The 24,275-nt window shown below is 35.9% G+C and overlaps 1 protein-coding gene across 3 annotated transcripts; it reads right to left on the reverse strand.

Annotated features, from left to right (window-relative positions):
• Positions 1-370: 370 nt before the first annotated feature.
• LOC135075736 (alpha-amylase-like) lies at positions 371-23,796 on the reverse strand. Of its 3 annotated transcripts, XM_063970202.1 has the most exons (12): positions 23,637-23,796; positions 22,505-22,649; positions 21,075-21,261; positions 20,098-20,255; positions 16,962-17,133; positions 15,772-15,887; positions 14,048-14,237; positions 7,049-7,222; positions 6,458-6,589; positions 5,781-5,981; positions 4,367-4,528; positions 371-459 (listed from the first exon to the last, which is right to left on the reverse strand). In XM_063970202.1, the coding sequence occupies exons 3-12, from the start codon at positions 21,252-21,254 to the stop codon at positions 439-441; spliced, it is 1,506 nt and encodes a 501-aa protein (XP_063826272.1). In that variant the 5' UTR covers positions 21,255-21,261; positions 22,505-22,649; positions 23,637-23,796; the 3' UTR covers positions 371-438. The 3 variants fall into 3 exon arrangements, with proteins under 3 accessions (XP_063826272.1, XP_063826273.1, XP_063826271.1); XM_063970203.1 differs by lacking the exon at positions 22,505-22,649; XM_063970201.1 differs by lacking the exon at positions 23,637-23,796 and having other exon boundaries at positions 22,505-22,726.
• Positions 23,797-24,275: the final 479 nt, after the last annotated feature.

The raw sequence follows: 24,275 nt of genomic DNA on the forward strand, positions 1-24,275 counted from the left end.
TCACTGTAAAATAAAGATGAGCTTAAAAACATCACTGAATCTAATATTTTTTTAAGTCGAAAGAAGATGGTAATGTAAAAGTAATGATGTTTTTGACTTTAAGAACGTTCGTGAGAAGCCTTTTGGATTTCGGATGATGGAAATTCAAGTAAAATTTTCTTTACCATTAAACTGTTGAGTTGAACTTGTGTGAAACTTGTATTTATTCTACAAGCTTATAAAAAATGGTTTAAAGAAGTAAAATACTCATTATACATTTTATTACTTTTGACAATAGAACATTTTATTTTATTATTGTTATTAGCTATTTAAAACTTAGTTTTTAGAAAGAAAGAAAGAAAGAAAGAAAGAAAGAAAAAATATTTATTTGGTACTAAATGATACACAATCTAAAACTTAATTATTTCATTACGCCGTCAAACTTTCTTCCTCCGCTATTCATCGAGTTTGTAAAGAAGACTGAAACAAATGAAGTCGGTTAATAAATTCGATCAAATCTTTCCTTTCATTGCTAATGAATGGATACCATGCAAATTATATTTTGGAGATTTCCATTAAATTGATAAATCTCAACAATAAATATTATTTCACTGTTAGATATAAAATCAGGCAGTTTAATTCCGAAATAGGTTCAAATCACGGATATTGTCAAATACCTCGTGCGTGACCCTTTTCGAGTTAAACTCTGCGAAAATTAACTCCAGAATAAGTATGAGAGAGATGTTGAAATTATATTTCGAACTCATATTTCAGAATTGACACCCTAGTTTACCACACAGACTCACGCAGTAAACCGCTGATGGAAATATTTTTACTGATAACATAATTTGGATACGCAATTTCAATCTTAGTGACGTAAGTCAACAACATTGCGTATGCACGATTACTTAGTGCATCAATCATTTCTACCGCGAACAGTCGAGTATGAGGTAGACCTCAATTAACCAATTGTTTTAGAAAAATACCTCAACGCTCATTTCAAAAATTGAAAGTAAGGTAAGGGAGACATTCTCAAAAACCCAGTAGCTCCCTAACGCCCGTATTCACAAACGATGCTTGTTTATGTGAAGCAGCAAATCGAACGCACAGCGTTGAATACATACATATTGCAATCTGTGATTGGTTCATGTGTCATTCTGTGCGTCCACGCGCACTGTGAGACGTCATAGTAATGTGAATACGGGCGTAAGACCCCAAGTATTTAGTTTTAAATAAAAAATTACTCTGTGTGGGTAAATTTCTAATGCGACAATTGGTTTTGACCTTAGCGCATTAGTTGGCATCTCTCTAGATCTTTTTTTTATCCATAACGATACGGGAGCTCTTGGCCTGTATCCCACCTGATTCGTCGTGGCGTTCCTCACCGTGGGCCACGGCATATGCTAAGTGGAGTCCCATTGCGATGGGCATCGCTGTTGCGACAGGATAGCACTGCTCAGTTCACTTTTTATTTCCTTGTAATATTTATGTGCTATTTCTGTCATTTTTTCTGTATACATTCTGCATCGTAATAAATGTTTTTTTCTTTCTTTCTGACGGTAAGTGATGATCAGGCCGGAGGTGGAAGCGAGCTTCACCCGGAATCCTCAACCACGGAGGAACTGGCTATCTGACCTCTAACTGCCGGAACACAACGATGCTGTTAATGATAGATTGCCCGGTGCTTTGTCCTGCTGGAAGCTCTTCTGGAAGGACTGGTTTTTTGTTCTAAACGTCCTGCCAGAAGATCGTCGCAAGTCCTGCCCGCAGTACGCAATTTGTACGTGTTTGCTTGCTGGTCCTTCCAGCAGTACGGTGACCTTCAAATTTGAACTCATCCTCACCAGAAGTAGTAAACACTTGGTTAGTGTTTATTAAATAAAAAGTCATGTCGTAGAATCATTTCGTTAAATCAGTCTTTTACTTTTCTTAATATATTATAAACTTGTTTATCTTCTTTTAACTTAACTAATAGGAACTATAATAAGGAACTTTAAATTAATTACTTTGGTACGTCACTTTGTATTACAAATTACACCTATCACTTACAAATACACTACAAATTAAAAACAAAAACAAGAAATAAATTATAAATGTTTGATTAGGCTGGAATACTTCACATTCATTATAATATTATCGAAAAAATGTTGCCGACTCCAGGCCCGGCGCACACTGGATCGAGCCCATACAAAGCGTTGGACATCGCTTCCTTACTCAGTGTTTTTAAAATAAAATGAGATTGCGTCAACGTAGTAACTTCAAATTTTTACAGTGTAAGGTTGACAAGTTTATCTTTCTAATGTGATAGATTTTACTTATTAGATGGCAATTAATATAAGTGAAAAAAAATCTTAAAATATAGTGATGAAAAACTTGTATTTATTGTTCAATTAAAAGCAAATACTCACTCATTTTGGTCTGTTTCCATATTTAAAGAGTAACATAGTCTAACAATACTCTAAATTTATTCTCATTAAGTGTTAAAATTATTAAAGAAATATTTTTGTAAACGCCTGATTTTTCATTGCACACAATCACTTTGTTCGATTTTGTCGAGCTTGTTTTCATATTCTGTTAACTGTTAGATACATAATCTAACAATACTCTAAATTTATTCTCATTAAGTGTTAAACTTATGAAAGAAATGTTTTTGCAAACGCCTGATTTTTCATTGCACACAATCACTTTGTTCGATTTTGTCGAGCTTGATTTTATATTCTGTTAGCTGTTAGATACATACTAATGCAATTTTATAGGGACTTAGCGGACTACAAAACTGACTCCAATCAACAGATTGCCTAAGCCAATCTACGTTTGTAGCTAAAAACTGGTGCTCATTATAATGACACTACTTCTTCTTGCGACAAACAATGTCAATGAAATTATTGTTTTTTTTTTATAGTTATCTGATAAATAAAATGTGTAACTCAGTACCTACCTAACACAATCATAAATGAAGAAAAAAATACATACAAAATGTATGTATGGTATGTACTAAATTCAACGACAATCTTTTGAGATGATGACAATATGATTTTTTTACTATATCTGTTTTATAGTATTTCTTTATGTTCATAAAGTATTAACTACGTTAGTACTTACCTCTGTTTATCTGAAGAGAGTGTATGCGAAAACAGCTCTAGTATCCTAGCTAAAGAACTAGCGCGATCTTTCATCGTGGTTTTTAATAATGCATACAAATCTCTATTTGACTTGAGGTTTTTCATTTTAATGAGTATTTTTACTGAATTGCACACGATAAACAACTCATAAACCAAAATTAACATCTTTGGTTTACCTGACATTATTTTAGTGTAACGAATTTTACCTAAGTTAATTTTGCTATGCGGAAATATGAGGCGCTTTTATTTAGTTTTTTGTGATTTTCTCGAAAATAGGGATGAATAAGGGTCTAAAAACTGAGTAATAATATCGCCCACGTTGTCATCTATCATCTCTCATTCATGGTTTGTTAAAGATCGCCCAAGATGTCAACTAAAACACGCAGTTTTCATTAAAAAAAATACCTTTTAAAAATACGTCAAAATAGCCAAGCTAGAAGTTTTTTAGGCACTCATTTTAACACACAGATTAAGATAAAGGTATAAGATAATACATTAATAAGTAATAACATAAAACCAGTGAACGAAATTGGATAAATTGACAATACAAACAGAAGTCAGAAAATCCATGATTTTGACTTTGTTCACTTTACGGTCGCACCACATAACTATGATAGTAGATCATGACTTGATATTAGTGATATTTGATAGAATGAAGTCTCATCTTTCAATTTATATGCAAATCAATCTTGTTTTAAGTAGTTGCATTTAAAGCACCATGTCCAACACCTTGTATGGGCTCGATCCACCGTGCGGCGCGTCAAAATGTGTCGCGCGAGCGCGAACGCGCTGCCCCCGTGTATACTCGTGCGCCATCGGGCTTCGACTAATGGTTAGTCGCGTTTTTCGATCTTGGGCACTATTAGGTGAAAGAGAAAGAAACACTCTATTTTTTCGTGTAAATTTGAACTTTGTACAATGTATACTTACGAAACTGTGATCTTTTAATTTTGCGTCCTACCGGAAGTACTTTAAGTCCTGCTTGCAGGACTCCGGGCAATCTATCGTTAACATTGTTGTTATGACGACAGACTTAGGTAAGATGGTGGAAGCTAGCCAGGCGGACTTAGAACAAACCCTACCACCAACCAAACCGAACAGAAAAATCTGCCCCCACTGGGAATCGAACCCGGGACCTCTGCGTCTGAAGCAGATGGCCTTACCACTATGGTATTTATGGTATAGACATAAGATTAGCTAGAGTTTAAACTGTCAAATAAGTTATACAATAAAGAATTTATTATTATTATTTATTATTATTATACCTCTTTTCCCACATGAATGGCTAGGTGCACATCTTCGGCGCGGCTTGACATATGAATATCGGCCCTGCCGTCATTATTGACTATCACTTTGATACCGGTACAAGAGTTCTTCTCTTTCTTGCCAGTGATCACGTCGCAGTATTCACCAGGAGGAAGTCCAGTCTAAAAATTGGATAAGGCTTACTTAAAATAACCCTTAATAATAATATAAATGGGGCAAGCAAAATAAAACCGTTTAAAAATAAAGCTTAGTTCATTTACGTGTAAGTATCAAAGATAAAGAGTTTACGCGCACGTTGATACTATTAAGTTGTGTAGTTCAGCTTCGTTGTTGAATTTGCTGCTATTGTTTTTGTATTAATTAAACGCTACTGGAGATGAAAAGATTGTTGTTGAATGTTAAAATTTTATCCTAAGTCCTGTACATTGTGAGTACAGTCGCCAGCACATCAGGATATAAAATTTTATTCCAAAATGACACCTATTAAAATGTCTTAAGATGCTACAGTATAAGTACATCTGGTTGTGGTGTCTTTTGCACTATGAGATATTGAGACGTCACCCAAAAATTAATCACTTCATTTGAACCGCACATAATAAATTAGTGTCACCCAGTGACTTCAAATGCTATCAAAACTTAGAATAATTTCATCGATATCTCTATTTGCGAGAACGTATCCAATCCCGACATCAGTATGTGTGAATTTCACGCCCTTGTTTGTAGATACCTCGCAATAATCGAATGATACTAGAAATCTCACGAGAATGTGCCGTTTCATCTGAATGCTTTGTCGGGTTGCAATACACTATTTCCATGCCATCGACTTCAGAACTGGATGCCTGCGTTTGATGCGATCAATACATGGGATGTCTTGTAAATAGCTCGACAAACTAAACTATTTTATGATAATATTATATTACGAAAACACTCTTTGGGAACACTGTTTTTGTTACATTAAGTTTTTAGGATAAGTACAACAATTCTGTTCAACAAAAACACCGAAAAGTGTAGTGCGACCTAAAATGAAGCTAGCTTTCTCAGAAATACCTATCCACTCTTAACATACCTTGATGAATTTGGGAATATTGTATACTGGTACCTAAGGTTTGAAACTAATTGTGCACATAATGAAACTTACCCAAACTAATATTGTACTATCAAATAAAGAATATGCCAATTGAAACTCTAGAAGTCTAGATCGTTTCATCCACGAAAACGCGTCCCACCATTGTTCCGCGAATGTTTGAGTGTTATCGGTACCTACAATAATAACGCTCGGATTGCTCGGATCAAACTCCCCGCACCCCGCGCTTCCTTCGATCAAAAATTGGCGGGTCGGGTCTTCGTAGATGAAGCGATCTATACTACCGACTTGGCGCAAGTTTTCAATAGCTGATAAGTATAGTAAATTACCTGCAAATTCTGATCCAAGTCCCGTCCCTCAGCATTAAACACAATAAATCCTTTCTCCCCTCTACTGAACGCGATCTGATTGTTGCCGTTATCCCACCAATTCTGGATGGACGTGCCTCTTACTGCGTTCCTGAACGCCACCATTTGGTATATCTGACGCCAGCGGTGTTCGCATACCCAACCGTTGCCGCATGTGTCATCCTGGATGAAATAATGTGTAGGACTAGGTCTTAATTAAACTGGGATTAATTATTAAAAGATTGTGTACCCTATTAAGAGCAAATGCTCTTGCTTCTCTTTTCTTTATTTTTGTTATATTGTAAGTTTTATCGTTCGCTGTGGGCCACGCACCCCTCTCGCATGGTATCTGCAGAATACCAGTGGCCGTAACTTGCTCCCGAGTACGTTATTATGGCCTCATACTGAGCAGATACCAATCTGGTACAAAATATAATTTTTTGCTCTTTATGTTGATTTCTATCATTCTATTTTTGGTACCAAATAAATATTTCCTTCTTTCTTTCTTTCTTTAAATGGAAATCAAATCGCTGCACAGAGGGATACTTGAAGCAAGATTTCAATTCCCTAACTGGAGTCAATTGCACAGAGTAGATGCCAGAGAAATATGGATTCATTAAAATTTCCATCTTACGCGGTCTGCTGATCTTGATACTTGCCTTATTAATGCTAGGAGATACAATATTCTCCTCGTTATCACTAGGTGGTCCTTGCTCATTATTTTCGAAGAAGTAACTGCTCATAATACGCGGTTCGCCATATGGATGAGCTAGCATAAACGCTATAGCTGCCTGCAACACAAGATTAAATTTTTCATTATTGTTTGCGATAGAACATCGTTCATTGTTATAATATTGTCATCGTCGGAAATGGAGGATTGTGCCCGCAGCCATATTCTGTGTTAAAAGGTAGCTTTCTTACTAGCCAATAGACTAGTTGACGTAATTTTCTGTATAATCTGAGGCCTACCACATACATTATTTGGTATTAAGTATTTTGTACCAATAGTTTCATCTAAAATAGTAAGACACGGGTCTTAACGCGACGATTATTTATGAGTTACATTATATACTCGCAGCTTGACGTTTCGGCTGTGATGCTGCAGCCGTGGTCACAAGCAGACTGGCGGCTTGCGGCGTCGTCCGCTCGGGCGGGCTTGAAAATTCTTAGCTTCAATTCCAATAGTTTCATGTCGAGAATTCAATTCCCAACCAGTGAACATCTTTTCGAAGGTATGACAAGATCCTCACCTTATAAGCTCTAGACTCCTTGTAAGTGAGCACATCGTTGCTTCGTTGAGTATCATGGTTGTCAATGAAGACCAGAGCAGTCTCACTTGGAGACAGAGCCCAGGCTTCACCCCAGGACACTAGCCACTTCATTGCATTATCCCCACGAAAGACGTTCTTCAGTTCTGCACCAACCTAAAAAGATAAATCTTCGTCACCATTTCAGCCAAAGGCTATCACTGCTGGACAAAGGCCTCCCCCAAGGATTTACACAACTGATTCTTCAGGTGCAGGTATTTCACGCGATATTCACGAAATTGTCGGCCCACCGAATGGAAGGCATTTGCAGTAATATAAGAGTAATATATAAGAAATATGTACTAATGCAAGATCAAAGGATAATAATAATCTTATCCAGCAGAAAACCAAAGTATTAAAGTAATAACCGTTGGCGTCGATGTATTCATAAGAAGGGACCAATCTTATAAAATGCAGCGTGGAGTGCTATTACGGGACCATGATATTAAGCAAAATTGCTGTATAAGCAATTTGTAAAAGCAGTTCGAAAATAGCTGAAGATCGAACTTGGTGGCTTGCATTAGCAATAGCATAATGTAAAACAGAAGACTAACGTTGATTCATGATTAAACAATGATTAAGATGAAGTACATAATTATAGGTAATGTCCATAGCTGGGCATTAACTCGTTAATCCGTTAATCGTTAATTAACGAAGTTAACATTTCTATTAACGGATTAACTTTTAAGTTAACTTTAAAAAATGTTAACGGACTCGTTAACTTCCGTTAAATTATCCTAAGTCCGTTAATCGTTAATCCAATACCTACTATTTACCAAAAAGATACAGCAGGCACGCTGAAAAACACTAGAAAAACGCGTTCTGACAAGTACGTTCGGGCTTCCAGAACTTCCAGAACCCAAAACAACAGTTTTAATGCAATTTTCAACCGACTTCAAAAAAGGAGGAGGTTCTCAATTCGACCCGTATGTTTTTTTTTTTTTTGTTACGCGATAACTCCGCCAATTATGAACCGATTTGAACAAATCTTTTTTCGGCGTATAGGTAATACCTCAAGGGTGGTCCCATTTAAATTTAATAATAGAAAAAACAACCCCCAAGGGTGGAAAATTGGGGATGAACTTTTTTATACGCAATATCTCCGCCGATTATAAATCAATTTGAACGATTATTTTTTTGTTGAATAGGTATTATCAAAAGGGTGGTTTCATGCGAATTTGAAGAAAATATTTCACCCCCAAGGGTGGAAAATTGGGGATGAACTTTTTTATACGCAATATTTTTAATTTTTAGTTTTTTTTTTTGTGTTCACGCATTTGAAGTCGGTTTTATTTTTTTAAAAAGTTATAAAAGTAAATTATTTTATTTATTTACAAGCTTTATATTGACTTCACTTGTTAGTATGTGTGGGACAAATCTTGCAACTGAATTTAAGACCACTCAACCGATTGAGCTGAAATTTGGTATACTTATGTAAATACGATGAAAATGCAATGTTATGGTACCATTAAGCTGGTCTGATGATGGAGTCAGGAGGTGGCCATAGGAACTCCTAAATGAAACGACGGCATCGCATCGAATTTGGGTTCGTTGGATTTGTCTTTTCGAGCACTTTAGTACTAGATGATGTCCAGGGTCCTGATGATGGAGTCAGGAGGTGGCCATAGGAATTCCTAAACGAAACGGTGGAAACTTATCGACTTTGGGTTTGTTGGATTTGTCTTTTCGAGCACTTTGGTGCTAAATTGTATTGTAATTGAACCAAGGCTCTGAGATTGAGATACTACAGACTAAGAGCTGGTGAACGCCAGACCTACGTCATTTTATAAAAGCTGAAAGTTTGTCAGCGTATGCTCCCAATATAGGTTAGAATGTTGGTGGATTATGAAGTTTGGGTCATCGTTGATTTGGCAGCTATCCTAAAAAAAACTGTCTGGCAAGGAGTTGGAACTGTCAAAACTGTGTGACTGATGTCGAAACAACTTCTAATTATTGCCCAAATATTATACATAGGTAAAAATCAGATTTTATGGTAAGTATAACGTAAGTAGAATTACAGTCTATTGAATATACCTACTTACAGAAAAAGCCACCGTAAAAGTTAGGCTTACGTTATACCATAAAAGTTGATTTTTATATAAAATATTAGGGCAATAATTAGAAGTCGTTTCCTCATCAGCCAGACAGTTTTGACAGTTCCAACTCCTTGCCAGACAGTTTTTTTAGGATAGCTGCTAAAGCCACGATGACCCAAACTTCATGATTTACCAACATTCTATCCTATATTGGGAGCATACGCTGACAAACTTTCAGCTTTTATAAAATGACGTAGGTCTGGCGTTCACTAGCTCTTAATCTACTACTAAAAAGTAAAATAAAATTATAATAATAAAATACTTTTTAAAAACAAGCTTTTATTCTGAAATGCAGTAGAAAAAAATAATTGTATGCAAGGTTCAAATAACTTCGAAAGCTTGTAGCGCAAACATAAAAGAGGAATAATAAATTCCGTGCGCGATACAAGCTTTCGAAATTATTTGAACCTTGCATACAATTACTTTTTTCGTTTTATTATCATGTGTTAACGGATTAACGATTAACGTTAACTTGCGTTAAATCATGCTAAATGTAACGTTTTAACGTTTAACGAAGTTAATTTTTTTATTAACGGTTTAACGATTAACGAAGTTAACTATTTGATTAACGGTGCCCAGCTATGGTAATGTCTATCACAGGAATTCTTTATCTATCCCTGGGGAGAGACCCAAGGAAAATAATAATCAGTTTTGTAGCTAGTTACTGAATTATTTCTTTTACAAAAGAGAAGCTTTGTTAAATGGATATCATTAAAATTGATTTTCTTTTACTAGGCTACCTATTTTATTCTGTGATATTGTTAAGTACCTATATTATATTTACATACACACAATAAAATATTCCCGTTACAATGTGAGGATAAATATCGCTCGCTTCTCATGTTAATTATTGCAAATACACATATTAATGCCATCAAGTTACGTTATTATTTATTAAAGCCATAATTTCCCGAGATGTTTCCAAACCATTGTAATGTAAATACTAACGGATTGTTTATTTGCTAGCACAATATTCAATTTGCCATCGCTGTGGGTACCTAACAAATAAGTATATTGATGTAAGCGTGTAAATATGTGTTATGTTTAATTAAATAGGTACGTATTAATTAACAATACGCGTCCTTGAGGAGTTCATAATACATTAATTTAAACTTGAACTCGCTATATTCACATGGTTAAATGTCAATAAGCTATTTTCTAAAGTGTACCTAGGTACACTTAGTACACTAGTCTAGACTAGTTCGTTCTTTTCAGCCAGATGACGTCCACTGCTGGACAAAGGCCTCCCCCAAGGATTTCCATAACGACCGGTCCTGGACTGCCTGCATCCAGGTAAGTCCTTTAGGTGGACAATATACTTAATTTACGACCCGGTAATATTCAATATCTATATGCAATAATCTGCATCATCATCTGGATTGTAGTTATTATGATAAAACGTTGGATCTTTCAGTAGCCCTTTGATATAAACAACTTTTGGTTGTAACTCGTTACAGTTGCTTAGGTCAAACTGCCCTAAATAACTGCCCATTAGAGACTTGAGCCTTTTATGTTCCTTCGATAAAGATTTACAAAGCAAATTTCCACAAAGTGAACTGACAATGCCTTGTCACGACGTAACCAAAGTTGGGCTGATGATACATACAATCTACCATCAAGTGGCTATCTCAATAATAAACTTTAAGTCTTCATTGTTAAGGGGTATTGTAAATTAGTTTGAACATTGTACATGATTTGACGATAGGCGAACTTTAAACTTGCAAAGTCACAAGACCGGAATCCCACGTTCACGATAACGCCCGTATCACAATAGAAATAGAGCAGTAGATTCACGCCCGTATTCACAAACATTACTATGAGATCTCACAATAAGCGTGGACGCACAGGGTGAATCACGAACCAATCACAGAGCTCTATTCAACGCTGTGTGTTAGATTTGCTGATTCACTTTTAAGCATCGTTTGTAAATACAGGTGTCAATAGATAATTAAAATTTTCACCAGATCCTTGACCATGATTAAATATTAATAATTTCACACTAAGACAATGATTCGGCAATTTCCGTACAATCACGTTTTCAAATTAAATAATTAATGATTTCACATTTAAACTGATTTGCTAATTTCAGCGCAATCAAATTTTCAATCAAAAATAATTTAAATTAGATTAATAATGCACGTATAATTACTTCATCATCATTATCATTTCAGTTACAGGACGTCCACTGCTGAACATAGACCTCCCGCAATGATTTGCAGATTTACCGGTTGGTAACGGCCTGCATCCAGCGCCTTCCTTTCCTGCAACTGCAAGTCATCTGTCCATTACGATATATCATTATTTTAAAACAAAACTGTGAGCATTATGAAAAAAGTCTTCTTTATTAAAATGGTAGAGATTAATTTTAGTTATAACTTCGACAGTAAGTTCATTTGGCCTATTGTAGGCATTTTAAAATGATACAATATTAATCCTTTATCTATAATGTATTTCCATTTATTGAACTTGGGAATACACCACCATCATTTAGGCTCATAAAACGAGCATAGATACAAACTCCCCAGTGGTTACAGGCCGTGCGATGGGTCAAAACAGTGACACCATATATCGCGTCGCAACGCCATCGTCCGTCCCGAAAGACATCCTCAGGGGAGCTTATGGCGTGAGCTCTATGAACGTGCGTCAATATAACATGCACGAATGTAGGCAGCCTTTGACCCCGTATGACATTCACCGTCACCTAGTTATGCCTAATAAAAAGGCAATTAGACTTCCTTTGTTTTTTTGGTATTCTTTAACCACGCTTTAACAGTTGCCTCTATGTAAGTAAGTAGGTACTTCATATCAGTTTACGCAATACCTCACGTAGATTTATAATCACTGCATGTAGATATCAATCATTGTAGTGTCGACTAATAAATCCGTTATCGTTTCGATTTATATCGATACTTATTACGCATTTGACCAACAGTGAGTAGATGATTGCATTTGGGTGACCGATGAAGTCAACTCATTGGTCATTTATCTCTGAATTGTTAACAAAAAATTACAGAGCCTTGTCTACCAAAGACATGATTTGCGAGCATTTGAGAGAAGTAGATGTGGCACAAGACCCACGGCAGTTGTTCTTCACCATCATCATCATCATCATTTCAGCCACAGACGTTCACTGCTGAACATGGGCCCAAAGATTTCTAGATTGGCAGTTGTTCAGTAACTACGAATTCTTATAATTATTATTGTTTATTGATAAAAAGTACTGATTACTTAATACGTGCACATTTTGTTTATGTGATTTGAAACTAATCTTGACAGAAATTTACCTATGTAGTACGTACTTACATCAATTTTCTAGAAATTTTAAGTATGTTAATTAATGATTTATCAGAAGATCCCACTGCACCCAAATATTTCATATCAATCGATTATGAATTAATCTATAATAATTATATTAATTATGCAGATTATCCGTCATTTAGTAGGCTTTGAGCGACTAGTGGGCAAACAAGAGGCGCAATAATGGGACGAATCTTTATCTATGCTTTAAAATGTTATATGTAAGTACTCGTATGTGTATAAATCTACTTTTCAACGAAAAATATATCAAACTGTAGACTGGATTATACCTCTAACATAAGAACAGCACATAGGCTATGATTACTATGTACTTTTTACCAAGCCAAAACCTGCAAGCAAAGGTGCCAAAATTTATGGAATAGGTTTCGGTCAATTCCTAAAATCGTATAGTCAGACAATGTAACTTTCCCATTTTATTATCAGACTCTTTTAGAGATACACAAACTAAAATTGGTGCTACTGCATCTATATCTATTAAACCCTTATTTCTAACAACGACGATGGGCAATTAAGTTGTGCGGCAAACGATCCGCTAAGAGCCGATTGTTTGATCTATTGTCCTATAACTTTGAAATTAATTATTATATCAGCGGTAGGGAAAGCCTTTTGAGAAAGTTTTGGTCAGTAAGTATTTTAGTACATAATTTCATCATCATCATTTCAGCTATAGAGGTCCACTGCTGAACATAGGCTTTCCCCATGCTCGGTGGTTCTTTACGAGATCTAATTAGATGTGAGGACATCCGTAAACGAACTAAAGTCGCTAACATAGCTTGACGGATTACCAAGCAAGTGTCAATGAGTGGGTAGGGCACGTTACGCAGAACTGATAGCCGATAGGGCAGCAAGGTTCTGGAGTGGAGGCCACGTACCGTATACCGCAGCGTAAGACCTCCACCAACAAGATGGAGCGACGACCTCATAAAGGTAGCGGGTAGGTGCCAGTCATTGTGGAACTCATTGGGGGAGGCCTATGTCTAGCAGTAGGTACATTATTTTGGGGCGCAAAATTTTTTTAAAACAGCCAGTGCTGGCTTTATCTTTTTAATAGCATGTTTTTAAAGTTTAAAACATTTAAATACCAGTGTTATCTATAATTTTGCATAATTGCATTGGTGCAAAGCCCCAAATAATTTGATAAGCGAACAACGGACTACAGGAGCAATTTGTGCACCGAAAAAGTATACATATGCTCCAAACATTAAAGGGGATTTTCGTGTAAAAAAATTAACATTTTATTATGCTATTTGTATGAATACAAGATACTAGAGGTGGATTTGATGAGCATAGATTGCAGGGATCTTCTTTACATAGTGTAAAACAAAATCGCTTCCACTGTCTGTACGCTTAGATCTTTTGTAGGTAGGTACTACGCAATTTAATGCAATTTTCAGCAATAGATAGAATGATTTAAGAGAAAATTTATAATGTGTACTATGTATAGGACCCATCCGTGTGAAGCTGGGGCGGGTCTCTAATATTCATATTATATCATAGAAAAATTGGATGTTCTTCAGTGTTAACTTACCTTAAACTCAGTAACATCTCCATACATAGTGTACTCTTTAGGAGTGATCGGTTCGTTGCCATAGTAAATAACTTCTTGGTAAATGTACGGTTTTGTATTGGGCTGGAATCCAAAATCCGTATTCAGATTGTGAAGCTTTGCGTAGATGGCTCCCAGGTCTGCAGGCCACATGTGCTTAGCGGCGTCAACTCTAGATTAAAAAGATGATTAAAAATAAAAAATAATATATTTTTGTTAAAAATTGTGTAGGTACTGTGTTGGTTTAAGTCTTTTCACGCTCGCCAATTTAATTAATTTGAATGTAAATCAATTGTTTTTCTCATGTAAGCGATTTGTAATCTATTTTTTTTTAACACTAGAGTGCTCGCGCGGGTGACATATGTCACCCAGGGTGTAAAATTCGTAAATATTTTTTCGATAATAGGTATCGAGCTACAGTGCTGCCTTCTCAGGTATTCCTCGAGCATGTATTGTCGCACATGTTAGTAGTAATGCCATCTTGCTAGACGCATCAACGTGAGTGCAGAAAACATTTAAAGTGTTTGGGTGACGCAAGTCCCCCGCGCGAGCACTCGAGGAATTGTTTTGATCCCTTATCGTCACGGTTTAAAATCAAGTTTACTTTCATGTAAGCTCAAAGTTATAAGTTTTAACCATTTTTTAAATATTTACAATAATTATATTGCTTTATATAAGCATAAACTGACGCAAGAAAGTAGTTGTTTTAGATTGTAAGTAATGTAGTAATAATACACCTAGGGCTATAAAATTAAAAACCAGGATTCTTCTGGGGTTGCGAGAACACCAACTAGCACAAAACTTGCCAGTACTGTGGCAAAGGACGATGTGTTTTTCGCACAAGAGCAAGAAATCGAAGCACTCGTAAGCAAATGTAACGAGTGGAATAGGCGTTTTTGTCCAGATCATCAAATCATATCGTGTCCGAGTTGTGATCAAAATATCACAGAATAAGATCAATCTATTGATTAACTTTCTAATTAGGTGATATTTTGAAAAAAAGAATGGGTCCAAGGACTATTTAAACTACTTTGGTCACTTTGACTCTAAAATATTTGGAAAATATTGCAGTATTTCTTTTTGTTTATAATAAGAGTTCATGAAAGAATTGCTCACTTTTTTAAAATTATTTAGTAAGAAATATAGTTGATGTTTAATATTATAAATTGTTTTACTTGTATAAAATAAGATTAGCAAAAATAAACCCATATCATAATGGGGGACATATGTCACCCGCGCGAGCACTCTAGGAGTATTTAGGGGCGCGAGCACTCTAGTGTTAAACCGTAAATCAAGCTACGTCATAATAAAGCACACAGACGAGAGAAAACTCTATCTGTGTATAAAATGTTTAACAACAGAACACTGAAAAATCCGTTTCCTTAGATTTTAATATCGATCACATAGAAAATGCTGGTAATATGTGACCAATAAGACTATTGGTAGACACCCTTTAGTTTGTGCACTGTAAGCGTAAGACATACCTACGTACCTACCTGAAAAGAAGAGCTTATTAAAATCCAACTCTCGTTGAAAATTTAACTCACTTTAGATTAAAGGCTGAGTTGCACCACCAACTTTGACCGTAACTATAACGATAACCGGTGTTTTTTGTTTGGAGTATGACAGATATTTGTCAAAGTTAAAGTAAGACGGTGCAACCCATCCTAATGGATCGTTTTCGTTAATTACCAAAGCACACTCACCTAAACCCAGCAACCCCGAGAGAAATAAGATCATTCAAGAAATCAGCGATTTTATTCTGAACAAACGAATGGCCATGATTCAAATCCTTCAAACCGACAAGGTCACACCCCCTCACCTGTAATGGTTATTGACAACATAAAATAACGACGGGTTATTCCACTTATCTACTATCTTGCTGAGAAAAGCTCACTTTGATGGGGCTTTCAGTTCATAGCACTGAATTGGGGATTTGTGAAAGAAAAGTTCAGAATCCCCCATTGATGGGGCAATTCGATGGGCATAAGTGGAATAACCCATAACGAGGATACAAAGTTCATAGTGCGCACCAGACACAGATAAGCGAAGTTAGCAGTTGTGATAAAAAATGCATAAACATGATTTTTAACAAGAAAGAAATAAGCTTGCGGGTGAATTCATTAAAAATTAATACTCACTGTTTAATATTCATACAGAACATGAATAGTGATCAAAAGGTAATGATGAAAAGAAACATTTACGAAGTTTTCAAAGCAATTTTCGCTCTACGATTTCTGAAACACGCATTTACCACAGAATGTGTTGCTATCCACAACCTTTATTAAAAAAGTTAGAACCATTACATTATTTACGTTCAGAAGTATATGTATAAGATAAGAAGTAGGGGCTTAATATTAGTCACTTTCTTAAACAATGACATCAATTTTAATCACAATACATTTTGAAAATTTTTCCTTATTAAATACCTTATCCCGGCGACTCCGAGTCTTATTAATCTGTTGAAATATCTGAATATCTTTTGACGGACATACGGGATTGTTTGGTTCAAATCTTTCAAACCTAAAAGTTGGCAGTTCCGTACCTGTAGTTGACAATATTGAAGTAAGTAGGTAGGTATACTGTAACTTTTGCGACTTTCAAATGCCTTTCTGCCTTTGTCTATTTCACAGACAGATCGAAAGAAAGGAACTATGAAATGGTACTAAAAGCTAGATTCAAACTTGAATACTAATGAATCAGCTTTGCTTTAAGAGAGAGAGAGAGACAGACATTCAAGTTATAATATGATATTAAAAGACGTAGGAATATTCCTTCACATCCTCGATCGTCTTACGATCAATGTATGAATCGATCATGCATCGAGCATTAAAATTTATATTGTAGGTCAGCCCTTTAAAACGTGGTAAAGAAATTAAAATATACCCATACAGACCTCTTCAGCGTTCTGATAATTGTTGATAACGCAATACGGATGGTGGAAATGATCCTGGGTGTATGGTACAGCGGGGTAGCTGTACTTTTTGAAGTCCGCTGTACTGCCTCCAGTGCCTTTGTTGGTTGGATGATCACCAGTCATGTGATTGACGACCACGTCTGCGTAAATCCTAGAATAAGAAAAGTAAATGATGCATAGGTCCCTCGCATCGCATATTCCTTGAATCAATCAACTAATTTAACTGAACAAATAATATGAACAAACTCCTATGGCCAGCTCCTCCAGTTCCTATACTAAATAGCTCAGTTGTAACAATTGACGGATTTCGGTTTCATCTAGGTACATGATGAAACTAAAACCAGTCTTCGAAATCAATGGTAAATCGATATCAAATCGGTGTGAAGTGCGCACTTTCATTCATCTCCATACTGACCAACAGCCCGACCGCTTAGGCTAAGGCGTAATTAAAATCGTAAGATGTTAAGATAAGGCCGAATTTAAACATAAGTGCATCTGATCTGTAATTGATAAGGAAAATTACTTTAAGATTATTTGATAAATTAGGTATAAGTCTACCACTTGCAACGTTAAATTAATTAAATTTTTCCAGTTCCTTCGTCAATTAATTGACGTAGTTATTATTTTCATCAATATTATGATGATAATATCTAAGTGACGTGTTATCGAAATCAAATGAAATTACGATAGGTTTTTACAATATACTATAGACAGGAGACAGACAAAAACATATAATAATTATGTTAGTAAGTAGGTAAGCAGTAAGATTTGATTTATAAAACTTTAAAGGAAGGACAGTCTTTCCCAATGGTTCCCCAAGAGGACATGATTAAAAACCTCCAAATCAACTCTTAAACTCTCTCCAATATAATCAAAATACGACTGCCTATCTTTAGTTTCATCATCATAATTTCAGCCACAGGACGGCCACTGATGAACATGGGTAATTTATTGATTTCCAATTCCAATGATTTCCACATCGCCCGGTTGATAGCGGCCTGCATCCAGCGCCTTCCTGCTACCTTTATGAAGTGGTCGGTCAACCCACATTATGTTATTAGTAAATAACTGAGATTTTGCAGAAAAAAATTCAGCCCAATTGTCATTTCAAATTTTACTGTAAATTGTATCATTTTAACGACTTCATTATAGCCAAAACCCAAGTTTAGGTATAAAGTAAATTAATGTCACGGCAATAAAATTATGTATCGCTAAGTTACATTAATTAATTATAGGTACAAAGCTATTTTGGTTCATGTACCTAATATTGCATTTTGTTGTCTCCAGTAAGTAGGTACCTACCTACATACTTAAATGCAATTAACTATTGTTTGATAATGGTAATCATTCATACCATGTGGCCATATCTGTCATAATCTTTACATATTTTAAGCTTAATTAAACGATTACCTAGGTCAGCGGTTCCCGAAAGGTGGTCCGCGGAACCCTGGGGTTCCGTGGAAAGGCCGCAAGGGTTCCGTAAAAAATATTATCCCACGTTTCGTGACCGACGTTGTTCGCGCGCACCGACTTGTTTACGCACAAGGGAGGGGCAGGGCGTGCGGGCGGAGTAGTACGGGGGTTCCGCTAGGAAAAGTATAATCAATTAGGGTTCTTTGGCAAAAAAAAATTGGGAAACCCTGACCTAGGTACACCACCATGTGAGTTTGTTAGGTGGTCCTACGTGACAGGATGATGATGCACTAACAACAAAACACTTTAGTAGTTTAACCTCACACTTGACGAAAACAAAAATGACGTAACGCCTCAAAATTAGACAAAGTGGCAATGACTATAACTAAAATTAGGTCTTATATTTCACAAATTAGTACTTAAAGTACAGACAACTGAAAATACTTGACATTTACCATGATGACGTAGTGCCTAACCTCGCCTAGTTTGGAACTTGAAGAACAGGGCTTCAGGACTAGACTAAGTATTATGGTGTTTAAAATGACTCTACTTCTTAGAACTATCTAACATACCTATCACTGTATCAAATAATTGTTGCAGCTTACCTACTTAAATGTATACTAAATTAAGTCTAACCCGTTAATAATAAAAAGTTTCCATACTAAACGTCACTTTACTTTCACAATGTTCAACTAGGGTGTAACTTTTATCAATAAGGGGTAGGACTCTTTAGTTCAATATTTTTTTATTATTGTTAATAAGACATAGATTGCATAACGCAATAACTATGCAGAAATGAAATTACTTTAGAAACAAACACGGAGTATTGAGGGACCGCAACGTCCGATCACATCGGAAACTAATTCGAACTTTCGATCAAACTGCTAGGTATTATTCTGAATCCATTCGGAATTGCTTCTGAGCCAGTATCCTAGTGCAATCAATCTTTATTGAAAAATGCGTCATCTGCAACGGTAATGCTAAAGATAATAGCAAGGGTTATGCTTTCAGCAAATTTACTTAAAGTAGGAATAAGAAGCCGGCTTGCCCGTTTCCTTACTACAAGGACTAATACCACAGAATAATAAAGTACTACGTACTAATACTAATAACAGAAAAGTAATTACGTAAAGAAGTGAATAAACTTTTTATCTTACGTCCATGTGACGACAGCGAAACAGCTAAAAACATGTGGAATATAAACTAAGGTGTTAGAGTTAGAGAGTTATGTTTAGCTCTACACGAGAGCTGTTCATAGATTTTTGACTTACTCGCTAGCGACGGCGCATACCTAGCTTTTAGTTGGCCGATAGTTGGGCCCAATTTAGTTTGTATTAAGAATCGGCCGATACCAAATCGGTGTAATGTGCGCACTTTCATACATCTCCATACTAATTAACAGCCCGATCCAACTATCTACCAACTAAAATAATTATGTATCCATTATGTGCAATAAATAAATAAATAAATAAAAGTCGGTGGTCTGCCAACTAAAAGCCTAGATGCAAACTCGCAGACAAATTTTTTACAGTGATTGTGGTGATAGAAATACCGGTCGTATTGGCAACATTTTACATAAATAGGTATGTTTTTGGTGGACTTGATGAGAAATCTACCAGTAAGCAGCGTATCACGTAGGGTATTTCAGAATTGGATTCAAGATGAATGTTTAAGTACCAATACATAAACAAACATATCCTACCTGACTCCCACTTGGTTGCACCTTCGGGTCATATTCAAGAAGTCTTCTCGGTCTCCAGACCGCGTCTTCAGTTTGTAAGACATCACTTGGTAACGTTCATACCATGTCCTCGATCCATCAGACTGGTGGATGATCAGATTTTCTGATGGTGGGGAAATCTGTGAACAATTCGTTGATGTTTAATTTTAGGCGACTATAGCCCAACGGTGAAGGTATCGGACTGGCCGACTCGTGATCCGTGGAACGCGGGTTTGAAACCCGCCGCCGCTGGATTTCTTATGGTTGAAAGCTTACCACGAGGGGTTACCGGGATTGTTAGTAATTTGTATAATACAGAGACTTCATCTACCTATTTCAGTATTGTCAACATTATTTTACTAGGGAATATTCAATGTTATAGGTACCTATGGGAGCGGCCGGGGAAGCAAGGGGTGACATTGAAATAATTATTGTGAACTAGCTTTCCGCCCGCGGCTTCGCCCGCGTTGAATTTGTTGAATTTTGTCTGTCACAGAAAAACTATATCGCGCGCGTCCCTGTTTCAAAAACCGGGATAAAAACTATCCTATGTCCTTTCCCGGAACTCAAACTATCTCTATGCCAATCATCAAAATCGGTTCAGTGGTTTAGGCGTGAAAGAGGGACAGACAGACAGACAGAGTTACTTTCGCATTTATAATATTAGTATAGAAGTATAGATTGACAAAACATATAATTCTGAAGATCTGAAGTCTCGCTGACGTTTGACGTTACAAAAACACCCTCCCACACCGCTCCCATACCTCAAGCAATAACTGACTTAGTGCTTAAGTGTTAGACCTATGCTCGTTTTCACCATCAATCCCTAATTTTTAAGTGACCCCTATGCTAACACATAACAGGAATTTTGTTTTCATAGGGGTCACTTAAAAATTAGGGATTGTTTGTGAAAACGGGCACTAGTCACTCAATTTTGGAAGATTGTTAAAGTTACAAACCTGAACACCTCCAAATCCTTTGGGAGCTAAGAACCTCTCGCACTCATCAGCGATGTCCTTCCACTTCCATTCGAAGAGGTGGACGATGGTGGACCTGTCAGGCAACTGGTTGGTTCTATCGTGGTGGTCGGAGTACACCGACCCGACTAGCAAAGATATTGCTAGCGTGAGGAAGAACATTGTGGTTCTGTAAACATACAAATCAAAATAATGGGACTAAGACTAAAGTATTGAAAATATTAAAGATCTTCAATAGAATACTATTGAAGATGTGTTTAGTAGACAATATTCTATTGAATAGAATATCTTTATTGATGTAATACACTGTAACATTTTATATTGAAACCCTGGCTCCTAAACTAGTGTAAACTGTATTTCAGGAGCCATTGTCTTCCCAATAGGTGAATACAAACAGTTGATAATACATATTACACATCTCAAAGTAGGTACATAATTTCTCGAAGTTTTCTTCAATGTTAGTAATGTTTTGATGCTTTCTTTTTTATTGTCCCGTAACATTTCATTTGTAGGGTTCCTGTTACTTACTAGACCCTCAATGCTCGAGACCGACTTGAATTTCTTTTTTTTTAGGTTTTGCATCGTATTTTAATCAGGTTCTGAATCATTGAATTTGAATCATTCTTTAAAATATGAAGTTTACACTAAAAGCTTCATAATGTTTTTGCTTTATGATAATATTTTACAATTATTTGTGTTAGCTAATAGTTTTGTTTATAAACTCAGTGCAGTTAAGCTTTGAGAGGTGTTTTTGGCCTGGTGAAGTGTTATCGCATTTAAGATGTAAGTTATACTGTATAGTATTATTTTTATAGTGTAACTGTATAATGTGTTTTGTTTAAATAAAGAATTTTGAAAAGTAAAGTAATCAGGTTCTAGGTTTTATCCAAGGTTTCATATTAAATTCTCGGCTATGTAACCGTTATCAAATAAACGAATGTTCTCAGCTTTGTATGGTCATTGGTCATGGAATAACAACGTCCAATCTATGCCAATTTTAATCAGTGGGATTAGTGTAATCCTGCATTGCGGTTCGCGTATGGCCAGCATTGTGTGTCATGGATTAAGCCGAATACCTACAGCAATTAAATACATTTCCATTTTCCGTTTCAAATTAATACAGGACCTATCCAGGTCCTACCTACTAAACAATATAATTGGTAGGTAAAGGACAAATTAAGGGATGTAACATTTGAAATTATTTATTTATTTTGCGTCAATGGACATAAAGTTATTGAACTTTAACTTATTTTTTGTTTTAGGCTAAATTGCATTAAAGTAAGATGGTGCAACCCTAGATGCTCAAATCAAAACGAATATTATCACGCAATCAACTGATGTATGATAAGATCGTCATTATCAAGAAAAAGATCAATTCATAGCAGGTAACAAAAAAAATACACGTAACTTACCTTTAAAAAGATGTACTAATTCAAACGACACTTCTATCTTCTTGACACACAGTTCACTGATTCAATTACTTTTAACGTAAACTTCCTACAAGTCGTAGTAGTGAGTCACCTCAACACACAAACCGACAATAGATCAGTCCACGATCTACATAAACAACATAACTATTCAATATTAGTCCATAATGTACAGTAAGTAATTCTTCCCACAATATGGGCAAAATATGAATAGCTACTGACTAATAAAGACAATATTCTCGATAACCTTTCGACTTACATAATATAACGCTTCAAGATGTGGTTGGATCGTACCTATTGTGTAGGTGGATACCTACTACATACTACTGAATGACTTCTTTGCCTGTTACAACATCATACAATACAACTGGGAATGTGCGTTCTTTCTTATTTTTATTGAGTAATAGAGATCAAAGGTGAAGCTCGCTTAGGTAAATTACTTAGGTACTTACTAAAATTCACTCGATAGTCGAGAGGCCCGTATTAAGAAGCACAACTTGAAACTAGGTTCTAAATAATAGACTCAAGCTTGTGGGGCGTTTCTATACTGCTAGGTAATTCTATACTTCTAATCTTAGTTTTTAGGGTTCCGTAGTCCTGACAAGGAACCTTTATGGTGCGTCCACACTAGGCGAACGGGCTCGCGCGGCAAACTCGACATTCTGCTCACTTAAGACACCTCAAGAGGAGGGTGAGCAGGATGACCAGAGTAAAAGAACCTATTTGGTAGTGACGACATTGTACCTATAGCGCTTCTTCCCCTTTTCCTAACTACCACTTCTTAGGTTTGATTGATTGATTGATTAAATAGGTAGTAACACTAAAAATGATAAACTAATGCAGATTATTGTCATATTATTGAGATTAATATTAATGTCTAATTATCTGACCACTAAATAATTATAGTTATAGCTACCTAATAATAAAACAATATTTGATATTCTCAAAAAATATCTCAATTTAACTAATATCGTGAATACCTAAACCCATTTTTATGCCCTTATTCTAAAAGGACATGCTCAAATATTAATCTACATTCAAGAACAGAATAAAACTGTGGTGACGTTTCATAATACGGGCCCTAAAATTAAAATTACGTAGGATGGTGCTTACTTACGTGTCATCCAAAGGGTGAAATTTCTTATTTCAGGCCAATTTAAACGCACTGTAATTATAGGTAAACAGTGCCTTTCTGTCCTAAAACAACAGGACGGATCAAAGAGTTTTATGCAAAAAGGCCTACACCGCTGGGCTGTTTGAACGCAAGTCAAACAGAGTCAAAATAGACTGGCTCTGGAACTCATTTGCATGGTAGACAATGGCCTACAACTCGATCACGCGTGTACTTAGGTATTCACATGAATAGATCTTTGATCTGTTTTACAATGCGTATACATGAAGTGTGTGTATTGCTCGTAATGCATAGGTCTACAACAAGTGCGATAGATGAGTTGATTTTCTAATACGGAAGTTATTCTAATTTATAAAATAGGAATACCTATACTGACGATTGTTAATTCTTTTGTTTTATGGTAAAGGACAGAAAGAATGCACGCGATACGGGTGATAAGGAAATATTTATACTTAATAGTAATTTTATTGTAGATAGTTTCTACTTTAAATTTTTCTACAGAGCATGAAATCGCCGATTGGAGAATTTTTCCTTTCCGTATATTTTCCACTAAGTAGAGGCTTCTTTACGTTTCAGTCTATATTAATTTGTAGGAGGAATAAGACTTAGACCAACTCTATCTAG

The sequence above is a fragment of the Ostrinia nubilalis genome, chromosome 10, assembly GCF_963855985.1.
Source record: "Ostrinia nubilalis chromosome 10, ilOstNubi1.1, whole genome shotgun sequence".
Lineage (NCBI taxonomy): Eukaryota > Metazoa > Arthropoda > Insecta > Lepidoptera > Crambidae > Ostrinia > Ostrinia nubilalis.

Excerpts from the sequence above, each read along its gene's own strand:
- LOC135075736 (XM_063970203.1), bottom strand. The coding sequence starts at position 21,254 with ATGTTCTTCCTCACGCTAGCAATATCTTTGCTAGTCGGGTCGGTGTAC. Across the intron at positions 17,134-20,097 it reads TGCAACCAAGTGGGAGTCAG|GATTTACGCAGACGTGGTCG; the intron begins GTAGGATATGTT and ends TTCTTATTCTAG. Across the intron at positions 14,238-15,771 it reads CTCGGGGTTGCTGGGTTTAG|AGTTGACGCCGCTAAGCACA; the intron begins GTGAGTGTGCTT and ends TTTTTAATCTAG.